Source organism: Saccopteryx bilineata, chromosome 10 (genome assembly GCF_036850765.1).
Source record: "Saccopteryx bilineata isolate mSacBil1 chromosome 10, mSacBil1_pri_phased_curated, whole genome shotgun sequence".
Classification (NCBI taxonomy): Eukaryota; Metazoa; Chordata; class Mammalia; order Chiroptera; family Emballonuridae; genus Saccopteryx; species Saccopteryx bilineata.
Window position 1 is genome coordinate 10139479 of NC_089499.1, and position 13247 is coordinate 10152725.

The following is a 13247-nucleotide window of genomic DNA, read 5'->3' on the forward strand; positions in this document are numbered from 1 at the left end:
AAATTAATTTTGAAACAAATTATTTCCAGAATTATTTTTAGGATAGTCCACAATTCTAGAAATTATGTTTGATTTCAAAGTATTAAAAAAATTAAACTACTTTTCCTTGATCATTTTTTCTTTGTGTAACAGAAACATTTCTAAAAGTTTTCCTGGAATGAGGTTACTATTCAGAGTTTCTGAGCTAAGATCCCAGTAATTTAAAAAATAAGTGTAATACCTCTATTTCATTCAAGGCTGAATCTAAATCACAGGTCCAGTTCTTTTGAAATTGCCTCATTTGTAACCTTTAACAATAGAAAAGTATTGATTAACTCCCCAAAAAGTCATTACTGCTCCTAATTAATTTATTTTGCAGTTTATACGTAAAAGACTGGAGGAAAATAATGCATTAATATATTATACAAATTCTTTAGAGCTAAAAAATTTCAATTGCATAAATACCTATGGCGCACTATTTCCTCTCCATAAATTATCATTGATCATTCAAAAGGAAGGACCACTTCCTAATTCCTCTTGTGAAACAAGTATAACATTGATACCTAAACTAGATAGAGGCAGGACAAAGAAACTATAGAACAATATTACTCATAATGGTGATGAAAAAAAACTAGATAAAATATTAACATACATCAGTTTTTTAAGATGAAAGAGTTATGGGGATGGATGAGGGTGATAGCTATTCAATACAAAATAAGCAATGTTAATGTATTTAATACCACTGAACTGTATACTTAAAAATGGTTTAAGACGGCTTTATCAATTTGTACCAGAGGTATAAGCCAATGCAAAAGACAAATCACTTAAGAGACATAATGGTAAAGAAGTGAAATTGTTCAAATTTGCAGATGACAGTATACTTGGAAAACCCCACAGATTCAAGGATGAAACTTGAAAACAGAAACAATAAAGACTTAGAAGTAGCAGATTATATGATATAAAACAAAAGTCAATACCCTTCCCACCTTAAGGAACTAGAAAAAGAAGAACAAAGACAACCCAAAACCAGCCGAAGAAAGGAGATAATAAAAATCAGAGCAGAAATAAATGAATTAGAGAACAGAAAAACTATAGAAAAAATTAATAGAACAAGGAGCTGGTTCTTTGAAAAGATCAACAAAATTGACAAACCCTTGGCAAGACTTACCAAGGAAAAAAGAGAAAGAACTCATATAGACAAAATCCAAAATGAAAGAGGAGAAATCACCACGGACACCGTAGATATACAAAGAATTATTGTAGAATACTATGAAAAACTTTATGCCACTAAATTAAACAACCTAGAAAAAATGGATAAATTCCTAGAAAAATACAACCTTCCTAGACTGAGTCAAGAAGAAGCAGAAAGCCTAAACAGACCTATCAGTAGAGAAGAAATAGAAAAAACCATTAAAAACCTCCCCAAAAATAAAAGTCCAGGCCCAGACGGCTATACCAGCGAATTTTATTAAACATTCAAAGAAGACTTGGTTCCTATTCTACTCAAAGTCTTCCAAAAAATTGAAGAAGAAGCAATACTTCCAAACACATTTTATGAGGCCAACATAACCCTCATACCAAAACCAGGCAAGGATGGCACAAAAAAAGAAAACTACAGACCAATATCTCTAATGAATACAGATGCTAAAATACTAAACAAAATACTAGCAAATCGAATACAACAACATATTAAAAAAATAATACATCATGATCAAGTGGGATTCATCCCAGAATCTCAAGGATGGTTCAACATACGTAAAACGGTTAACGTAATACACCATATCAACAAAACAAAGAACAAAAACCACATGATCTTATCAATAGACGCAGAAAAGGCTTTCGATAAAATACAACACAATTTTATGTTTAAGACTCTCAACAAAATGGGTATAGAAGGAAAATATCTCAACATGATAAAGGCCATATATGATAAAGCATCAGCTAACATCATATTAAATGGCACTAAACTGAAGGCTTTCCCCCTTAAATCAGGAACAAGACAGGGTTGTCCACTCTCTCCACTCTTATTTAATGTGGTACTAGAGGTTCTAGCCAGAGCAATCAGACAAGACAAAGAAATAAAAGGCATCCATATCGGAAAAGAAGAAGTAAAGGTATCACTTTTTGCAGATGATATGATCCTATACATCGAAAACCCCAAAGAATCCACAAAAAGACTACTAGAAACAATAAGCCAATACAGTAAGGTCGCAGGATACAAAATTAACATACAGAAGTCAATAGCCTTTCTATATGCCAACAATGAAACAACTGAGAACGAACTCAAAAGAATAATCCCCTTCATGATTGCAACAAAAAAAATAAAATACTTAGGAATAAACATAACAAAGAATGTAAAGGACTTATATAATGAAAACTATAAACCATTGTTAAGGGAAATCGAAAAAGATATAATGAGATGGAAGAATATACCTTGTTCTTGGCTAGGAAGAATAAATATAATCAAGATGGCTATATTACCCAAAGCAATATACAAATTTAATGCAATTCCCATCAAACTTCCAATGACGTTTTTTAAAGAAATAGAGCAAAAAATCATCAGATTTATATGGAACTATAAAAAACCCTGAATAGCCAAAGCAATCCTAAGGAAAAAGAATGAAGCTGGGGGCATTACAATACCTGACTTCAAACTATATTATAGGGCCACGACAATCAAAACAGCATGGTATTGGCAGAAAAATAGACACTCAGACCAATGGAACAGAATAGAAAGTCCAGAAATAAAACCACATATATATAGTCAAATAATTTTTGATAAAGGGGCCAACAACACACAATGGAGAAAAGAAAGCCTCTTCAATAAATGGTGCTGGGAAAACTGGAAAGCCACATGCAAAAGAATGAAACTGGACTACAGTCTCTCCCCCTGTACAAAAATTAACTCAAAATGGATCAAAGATCTAAACATAAGACCTGAAACAATTAAGTATATAGAAGAAGACATAGGTACTCAACTCATGGACCTGGGTTTTAAAGAGCATTTTATGAATTTGACTCCACAGGCAAGAGAAGTGAAGGCAAAAATTAATGAATGGGACTACATCAGACTAAGAAGTTTTTGCTCAGCAAGAGAAACTGATAACAAAATAAACAGAAAGCCAACTAAATGGGAAATATTTTCAAACAACAGCTCAGATAAGGGTCTAATATCCAAAATATACAAAGAACTCATAAAACTCAACAACAAACAAACAAACAATCCAATAAAAAAATGGGAAGAGGATATGAATAGACACTTCTCCCAGGAAGAAATACAAATGGCCAACAGATATATGAAAAGATGCTCATCTTCTTTAGCTATTAGAGAAATGCAAATCAAAACGGCAATGAGATACCACCTCACACCTGTTCGATTAGCTGTTATTAGCAAGACAGGTAATAGCAAATGTTGGAGAGGCTGTGGAGAAAAAGGAACCCTCATACACTGTTGGTGGGAATGTAAAGTAGTACAACCATTATGGAAGAAAGTATGGTGGTTCCTCAAAAAACTGAAAATAGAACTACCTTATGACCCAGCAATCCCTCTACTGGGTATATATCCCAAAAACTCAGAAACATTGATACGTAAAGACACATGCAGCCCCATGTTTATTGCAGCATTGTTCACAGTGGCCAGGACATGGAAACAACCAAAAAGCCCATCAATAGATGACTGGATAAAGAAGATGTGGCACATATACACTATGGAATACTACTCAGCCATAAGAAATGATGACATCGGAACATTTACAGCAAAATGGTGGGATCTTGATAACATGATACGAAGCGAAATAAGTAAATCAGAAAAAACCAGGAACTGTATTATTCCATACGTAGGTGGGACGTAATAGTGAAACTAAGAGACATTGATAAGAGTGTGGTGGTTACGGGGGGGAGGAGGGAATGGGAGAGGAATAGGGGGTGGGGAGGGGTACAAAGAAAACAAGATAGAAGGTGACAGAGGACAATCTGACTTTGGGTGGTGGGTATGCAACATAATTGAACGACAAGATAACCTGGACTTGTTATCTTTGAATATATGTATCCTGATTTATTGATGTCACCCCATTAAAAAAATAAAATTATTAAAAAAAAAAGTCAATACCCTTTAAATATATAAAAAATAAAGAAATAGAGTACATAATGGTACAGAAAACCTCATTTACAATAGCAACAAAGAACAAGTACTTAAATGAGAAAAAATTTTAAACACTCCTGAGAGACACAAAAGTAAATCTGAACTAGCAGAAAGACATTCTCTGTTCTTTAGGACAGCTCAACATTATAAAGATGTCATCTCTTACTAAACTAATTCATAAATTTAATGCAATTCCAATAAAAAACACCCATAAGCTACTATAATAGGGTTAGGAAGTGCTGTTATAGTTCACATGGTAAAGCATACATACAAGATTAGCAAGAACACTGAAAAGGAAAACTCTATAGGGGAATTACTCCAATTAGATGTTAAAACATACTATTAAAGCCTCTCTAATTAAAATAATGTGGCACTTGCATAGCAATAGACAAATAATTCTATTTGTGGACTAGAACACAAAGTCCAGAAACAGACCCAAGTACACATGATATTTAGTACATGATAAAGGTGGCATTTCAAATCCCTGGAGGCCAAGGTGAACTTTTTAATTTGGAGACTTTTCTCAATGTATGTATAGTGTAATAAAAATTTTGTAAAAGTCAACGACTGTCTTTTTACTCAATACAGATATATTATGGTACTACTGTTATAATTATCATAGGTTTTTTTTAAGGCCTTCTGAGGCCTACAAGCTGAACAGAAAAGGTAAACAGTGAGAGAAACAATTAAGGAGAGGCATTTTATTTAGCTAACATGACAAGAGAGTGAGAGAGAAAAAAGAATGAAAGGATTTATATACATATAAAAGAATACACTAGTGGAATTAAATTGTGAACCAGAAGACAAGAGAGACTCCTTTTACACCTGATGGGCCAGGCATTGTGATGAAACTGGATTCTCAGAGAGATCTGGTCAGGCTGGCTGGAAGGGTTGGCTAGAGGCAGTCTGACTAATGACAATGTGACTAAGAGCCAAGAGAGGCGAGAAAAACTACATGTTTGGACATGTGAATGGTGATAAGTGCTTTGCTTTCATCCTTTATAAGTCCCCACCAAAATATATGTTTTCTAGCATTATGATTTTTCTTACCTGGATTTCATTTCCAAAACTGTAGTTATTTGTTGTTTGGAAGCCGGTACTTGGCATAAGAGCTTAATAATATAGTTAAAGTGTTCTGGATCAAGCACCATGCCAGCTTCAACAAGCTATGGAAGAAAAAACATTTTTTTATTAGTCTTACAGCAGTCATTCTTATAAGAATATAAAAGAATTAAAAAACCAATGTGTGTGAAACTAAGAGATAAATACAAATAGAATAAAAAACCCCTTAAAAATTTAAACCATATTTTCAAATATTTGAGAAGCACATAAGACACCCTACTTTAAGAATTTAAAACAAAAAATAAAAACAATAATTTGAACTTGAAACTTGAATATTCTTCCTGTTGTCAAAGTTATCTCAACAATTCTGTCATTTCATGTCTTATTTGGTACTCACTCTATCTTTTCTTAGCACTGATGTATACCTTATCCCTGATTATAAACTTCTTGAGAAGCATCAAATTGAGGTTTTCTACAACTACAAGAGGTGATCAGTAATTTCTGATTCAAAAATTTCCAGGCAAGTATTTCTGTCAAGTTTTTAAATGTAAAACTAGAGATATTCACTGAAATATCTGTTCATCTGTGTGAGTAGCTCCACCGCTGCTTCCTAAAGAAAATGGGGGGAGGGTGTTCCTGCTATTAGTCCTATCTGAAATAGATGGCTGGGTAGTACCAAATACTAGGAAGTACTCAAAATTTTTAAATTTTATTGATTTTGGAGAGGAAGGAAGAAAAAGAAAGAGAGATAAAGAAAGCGGCATTTCTTTGTTCCATTTATTTATGCATTCATTGGAATTTTTTTTAAGACTTTATTTTTTTAGAGAAAGAAAGAGCATGAGAGTGAGAGAGAGAAGGGGGAGGAGCAGGAAGCATCAACTCCCACATGTGCCTTGACCAGACAAGCCCAGGGTTTCGAACTGGCGACCTCAGCATTCTAGATCAACTTTTTATCCACTGTGCCACCACAGGTCAGGCTCACTGGCGAATCTTGTATTTGCCCTGACCCTGATCAGTGATTGATCTCACAACCTTGACATATTGGGATGAAAATCTACCAGTGGTTGGCAAACTGTGGCTTGTGAGCCACATGCGGCTCTTTGGGCCCTTGAGTGTGGCTCTTTGGCCAGTTTAGGAGTACCCTAATTAATAACAATGTACCTACCTATATAGTTTAAGTTTAAAAAATTTGGCTTTCAAACGAAATTTTAATTGTTGCACTGTTGATATTTGGCTCTGTTGACTAATGAGTTTGCCGACCACTGCAAACAACTGAGCAACCTGGCCAAGGAAAAGTAAAAATTTTAATGTATTTTTAGAGAGCTATACATTTTATGTCACTTATAAAATTAATTCCTAGCTACCATCTTCTATTTACTTTCTTTGTTTTGGTTAAGATTTTCCATTTATATATTTATGCATTTTTGTTAGCAATGACTCCAAATCTTTTTAAAAGGAGAATTTTCTATAATCATCCTTAATGTATAGGTGTGAGGATAGTTCATGACTCAGAAAGAAGCCACTTGGAGTGCTTAGAACTGTTTATTTAAGGGGAAGGCCTGTCAGCCACTGGAGTCTATTTATAAACCCAATTTCAGGAAGAAATAAACATTTCTGAAATTAGAATTATTTGGCATCAAGAATGTGAATAAAAGGCAGTTTAAAAATGTAAGTGGAAATCATTGTTTTTTTGAAAATTATTATTTCTAAGTCATTATTTTCTTTTCACTGATTATTCACTAGTGGAGAATAAAAGAGATAAAATCATACCTTGTAAAAGATACCAATTAAAGCAGGGAGAGCATTCCTTAATTTCCTAGTTGCCACATACTCAAATATTTCTAGTAATATCTTCAGAGAAGGCTGGATAAAACAAAAAAAAAATACACTAATTTTAATGTCTTCTTTCATTACCCTTTAAGTGTCTCAAATTCGTTCATGCTGAAAGACATCCTTCTCTAGGAAGAATTCAATAAACATGGAAATTTAACGTAAATTATGAACTGTAACAGAGGAATTTATTTAAAATATTAAAAATTATATGTTTTCAGGTCACTCACCAGCATTTTAACCATTATGCTGAGGTTCATTATCTGAAATACTTCTTTCAATAAACAATGTTTGAGTAAAGAATTCAGAAGGTCATTTAGCACTTGTAAATCAAAGTGTATACCGGGAGGAAACTTTCTGTAGTACTCCATAAACATGTTTACTAAAAATGAAAAAATATATATCAAAGTCATTTACTACCTTTAAGATCTTCATCATTTCTAAATTGGACAATTTTTCTATATTTAAAGATTGAGTAGTAGAAATTTATTTTCTTAAAAGGTACATTTTCAGGATCAGAAATATTTGATGAAATAATTTAAAGCAAAAGTTAATGGTAATAAAATTTGAAGTCAACCAGGCATGTTAGGAACTAAATTGAAAGCTAACTCATGTGCTCTCCATAAAACATAGGTCCAAATGGTCTTTATTTTTTTTTGTAGTTTTATATATTCTATATACAGAGATAGGTTTACAGTTGTATGTATAACAGTTTATTCTTGTATTATTAATACAACTGTAAACCTAATTTTTACTTTTGTCCACTCTTGTATGTATCTCCTGTAAATCCCTTATCAGGTATATGATTTGCAAATATTTTCTCCCATTCTATGAATTGGTTTATTTTGTTGATACTATCATCTGATGTACAAATTTTTAAAATTTTCATGAAGTTCAATTTGTCCATTATTTTCTTTGTGGTCTGTGTGGGTGTCCTATCCAAGAAATCATTGCCAAACCAGTGTTGTGAAACTTCTGTCCTTACGCTTTCTTCTAAGAGAGTTTTATTGTTGTAGGTCTTACATTAAGGTTTTGATCCATATTGAATTGATTTTTGTATACAGTTTTAGATAAAAGTCCAATTTTATTCTTTTACATGAGGATATCCAGTTTTCCCAGCACCATTTGTTGAAAAAAAATTATCCTTTCCCCATTGAACAGTCTTGGCACCCTTGTCAAAAATCATTTGACTGGCCTTGGCCGGTTGGCTCAGTGGTAGAGCATCAGCCTGGCGTGTGGAAGTCCTGGGTTCGATTCCCAGCCAGGGCACACAGGAGAAGCGCCCATCTGCTTCTCCACCCCTCCCCCTCTCCTTTCTCTCTATCTCTTTCTTCTCCTCCTGCAGCCAAGGCTCCACTAGAGCAAAGTTGGCCCGGTGCTGAGGATGGCTCCATGGCCTCTGTCTCAGGCACTTGAATGGCTCTGGTTGCAACCAGAGCAACGCCCTAGATGGGCAGAGCATTGCCCCCTAGCGGGCTTGCCAGGTGGATCCTGGTCGAGTGCATATGGGAGTCTGTCTCTCTGCCTCCCTACTTCTCACTTCAGAAAAAAAAAATCATTTGACCATATATGGGAGGCTTTATGTTTTGAGTTCTCTATTCCACTAAATTATATGTCTGTTTTTATGCCAGTACCATACTTTATGATTATACAAATACCAGGTTTTTTCCTTAAATATGTCTTTAAATCATGTAGAAAACAAAAATGAATTGCATTTACAATCCGTTGTTACATTAATATCAGCTTTTATAACTGGCCATGCATTTATATTATTGAGATTCCTATTTCTTCAAGACCTTAAGCTACCACCTGGTGTCCTTTCATTTCACCATGCAGTCCTCCCTTGAGCATTTCTTGCAGGGCAAGTCTATCGTGAAAGAACTTTCTCAACTTTTATCTGTAAATGTCTTAATTTCTCCTCATTTTTGAAGGACAGTTTTGCTAGATGTAGGGTTCTTCAATGACAGTATCTTTTAGCACTTTGAATATTGGCCCACTGCCTTCTGGCCTCCAACATTTCTGATGAGAAACCAGTTTATAATCTGACTGAGGAGCTTTGAATGTAATAATTTACTTCTGATTTCAAGTTTCTTTGTCTTTGTCCTTTTAAAGTTTGATAGTATGACTCAGTGTTGGTCTTTTTGAGTTCATCTTACTTAGAATTTGTTGAGCTTCTTGGGTATTTATATTCATGATAGAAGAGGACCTATAGCTAACTAGGGGGTGGGGAGTTCCACTTGCTCAGCACTTCCCCTTCACACCAAAGTGGCCCCTGGAGCCTCTCTGTAGAGCCTGAGAAGTTAGAGCTACATCTTTTTTTTTTTTGTATTTTTCTGAAGCTGGAAACGGGGAGAGACAGTCAGACAGACTCCCGCATGCGCCCGACCAGGATCCACCCGGCACGCCCACCAGGGGGCGATGCTCTGCCCCTCCGGAGCGTCGCTCTGTCGCAACCAGAGCCACTCCAGCGCCTGGGGAAGAGGTCAAGGAGCCATTCCCAGCGCCCGGGGCGTCCTTGCTCCAATGGAGCCTCGGCTGCAGGAGGGGAAGAGAGAGACAGAGAGGAAGGAGAGGGGGAGGGGTGGAGAAGCAGATGGGCGCTTCTCCTGTGTGCCCTGGCCAAGAATTGAACCCGGGACCTCTGCACACTAGGCCGACGCTCTACCACTGAGCCAACCGGCCAGGGCCGTAGAGCTACATCTTATACTAGTGGTATTCAGTTTCTCGAAGTTGCTATCCCATTATCCCAATATTCATTAAATAATGAACAGTCTTCTTTCCCAAACGCTACAGTCTTTCTAAATAGTAAAACTCTTTATACAGAACATTGGGTCTATTCTGTAATATCCTGTTCCACTGATCTAAGTTTCTATTTTCATGCCAAACACAATTTCCACATGTTCTTGTCAACTTCTGCAATATGCTTAATTTATAGGTCTTTATTTTTGTTTTCTGTATTTGTTATTTTAAATTCAGATATACTTTTCCTTCTACCTTCCTGGATGTTACCATAAACAGAACTATATTTTTGGAAGTTTTGTATTTTTTCCATGTCATCTTCTTTTCTTCCATATCTCATGTTATAGAACTATTTCGGGAATATAAATATTTATCCAATCTAACCATATATAGCTTCCCCTCCCAGGCCATCACAATGCCTCAGGTGATGGATACATTCCCTACATGCATTTCCCATTACTTCTACTTTAGCTACTTCTTCCTTGTCATAATTAGATTAAGTCCAGACTATGTTCCCTCAGATGCTTCCTCCAATTTCTGGGTAGATGATATTGCCAGCAAAACATATAATAAACTTGTCAGAAATTTTTTTTAGCCAAATAAAATTTCAAGCAGATAAATATGAAGCAAAAGGTCTCTATTACCATCATCCTATGGGACTCTGCTGGCTGTGTCAGGGTGACAAATACACATAAAGCTTGGTCCTTTCCTGTTAGGGCTCACAATGCAATAGGGAGAGATCAGGATGAGGCTGTGGAGTCACACAGGGCCCTAAGAACAGAGGTAACCCTATTTCCTATGACTAAGCCTGAAAGACCAGTAGGTCCTTGCTCTGGGGAAGCAGATGGAGGAAAGTCATCCTAGGCACAGAGAGCAGTGCCAAGAGTGGCACTGACATAAGACATACTGGCCATTCAGGGAAATGAACATAATTTGGGAGGGATGGTGCATCAGCTACAAGGGGTAAGTGTGAAAAGAGAAGGGTTAACATGTGGGGAAGACGCAGTTTTTGAAAGATTCCTCAGAAAGGTTTTAAGCTAATTAACAAATTTCTATTTTATTTCTTACATCTATAAATAAAATTTCTAGGTCATGAAGATATTAGCATGTAAGGGAATTACAGTATTGAGTCGATTATAATTTTTATTAACCAAAATAACACACTTATTTTTAATCCTTTCCAAGACCAACATAGCTATTCTAAGGTTTTTGGTTTCCATACTTAGAAGTTCTAAACTATAGTACTTTCAAACTATAATATACAGTAGGGCCCTGGCCAGTTGGCTCAGTGGTAGAGCATCAGCCCAGAGTATGAAAGTCCCAGGTTTGATTCCCGGCCAGGGCACACAGGAGAAGCACCCATCTGCTTCTCCACCCCTCCTCCTCTCCTTCCTCTCTGTCTCTCTCTTCCCCTCCTGCAGCCAATGCTCCATTGGAGCAAAGTTGGCCTGGGTGCTGAGGATGGCTCCATGGCTTCCACCTCAGGTGCTAGAATGGCTCTGGTTACAATGTAGCAACACCCCAGATGGGCAGAGCATCTCCACCTGGTGGGCATGCTGGGTGGATCCCAGTAGGGTGCATGCAGGAGGCTGTCTTACTGCCTCCCCACTTCACTTCTAACTTTGGAAAAATACAAAAAAAAAAAAAAAAAAAAAAAAAAAGACAAAATACAGCACATTGTTTGAAACACTCACATTAATGAATTTACAGTAATTATTCCATTGTATCATACCTGCACGCTGTAGCAAACACAGGTTGTTGATACTTATATATTTCTTAAACACATCCATACAAACCTGAAAAGTCAAGGAAAATGTAAAATTACTTTTGTATATTTCATAAAACAACACAAATTTCAATCCTATCTTTATGCTTATTCCAATATTTTAAAAAGTGAACTTAAAGTAATGGAATAAGCAAACTGATGTTAGGTTAACTCAGATTTGAAATACATACTGATTTCCTTACAAATTCCTTAATCAGAGAAGCTTTGTCAAAGAAAGAGTCAAGGAAGCAGAGTCAAAATTACAAGCAATTGAAGAAGGGAAAATATTCTTGAGCATTATAAAAAGACTTTATTAATGTCATTAAAAAATAACCATTTACTGACTCAAGAATAAACAGTGACCAGTGCACTAGAACAAAGCACCGAGAAACAGACCCACTAGTACCCAACCAGCTGATTTATGGCATGGTACACTGCAGTGAAGTGAAAAGTCTTTTTAGTAAAAGGTTAGGTAATCTGGGGATCCACATGGGGAAAAAGATATGTATCTTGACCTTCTTCTCATATCATAAACAAAACTTAATTCTGGATGGCTTTCTAAATGCAAAAGATAAAACAATAAAACTTTTAAGGAAAAAATATCTTCATGATTTTGGCAAAGATTTCTTTAATAGGATGCAAAAAGTGAACACCATAGAAGAAAAAAATGAAAAAACTGGACAAAAAATTTAAGAAGTTATGCTTATAAAAACACCTTTGAGAGAAAAGACAACTTGTAAATAAAGTAGTAAAAGGTATGTGCAGTATGTGTATTCAACAAAGAAACTGTATCTAGAATATGTAAAGAATTCTTAAAATGGATAATAAAAAGACAATCCAGCCCTGGATGTATAGTTTGGTTGGCTGGAGCATCGATCTGATATGCAAAGGTTGCGGGTTCGATCCTGTCAGGGTATATACAGGAACAGATTGATGTTTCTGTCTCTCTCTCCCTCCCTCTCTTTCTAGAACTAAAAAAAATATATATATATATAGAGATATATATAGATATAGATATAGTAAGATTTCAAAAAACGACAATCCCATAAAATACAGGCAAAGTATTTAGATATTTCCAAAAAGGGAATATCCAAATGTCCAATAAAGACTTTGAAAGCTGCTCAGCTTCATGAAGCATCAGGGAAGACATCACTCCCTACCCACCAGAATGGCTAAAATTAAAAGGCTGATAATACCAAGAGCTGGGAGTATGTGAAGCAATCAAAACTCTCAGACATTGCTGGTGAGAGTATAATTTAGTAAACCACTAGGAAATGTTTGGCAGTATCTACTAGAGGTGAATTTATGCAGACCTATGACCCAGAAATTTCCATTTTAAGTATAACCCATCATAATGTATGCATATATGTTCACCAACAGACATACAGAAAAACACTGACAGCATCAGTATTTTAATTACCAAATTTAGAAACTACTCAAATAAGTGTGTGTGTGTGTGTGTGTATAAATTTATTGATTGAGTTGAGAGAGACAGGGGAAGGGAGAGAGGAAGGGAGAGAGAGGGAGAGAGGGAAAGAGAGAGAGAGGGAGAGAGGGAAAGAGAGAGAGAGGGAGAGAGAACCATTCATTTGTTGTTCCACACAGTTGTGTATTCATTGGTTACTTCCTGTATGCTCCCTGACAGGGATCAAACCTATGACCTTGGTGTTTTGGGTCAATGCTCTGACTGAGCTAACTGGACAGGGCCTCAAAAGCATATTTATCAACAAA

The 13247-nt window shown here is 35.8% G+C and overlaps 1 protein-coding gene across 1 annotated transcript in view; it reads right to left on the reverse strand.

The window, feature by feature from the left end:
• TOPAZ1 (testis and ovary specific TOPAZ 1) overlaps positions 1-13247 on the reverse strand; it is a 52243-nt gene that overhangs the window by 18143 nt on the left and 20853 nt on the right. Inside the window, 5 exon segments of the mRNA XM_066245141.1 lie at positions 221-287; positions 5171-5286; positions 6953-7045; positions 7243-7394; positions 11484-11547. Of these exon segments, the coding sequence (XP_066101238.1) occupies positions 221-287; positions 5171-5286; positions 6953-7045; positions 7243-7394; positions 11484-11547 (492 nt within the window).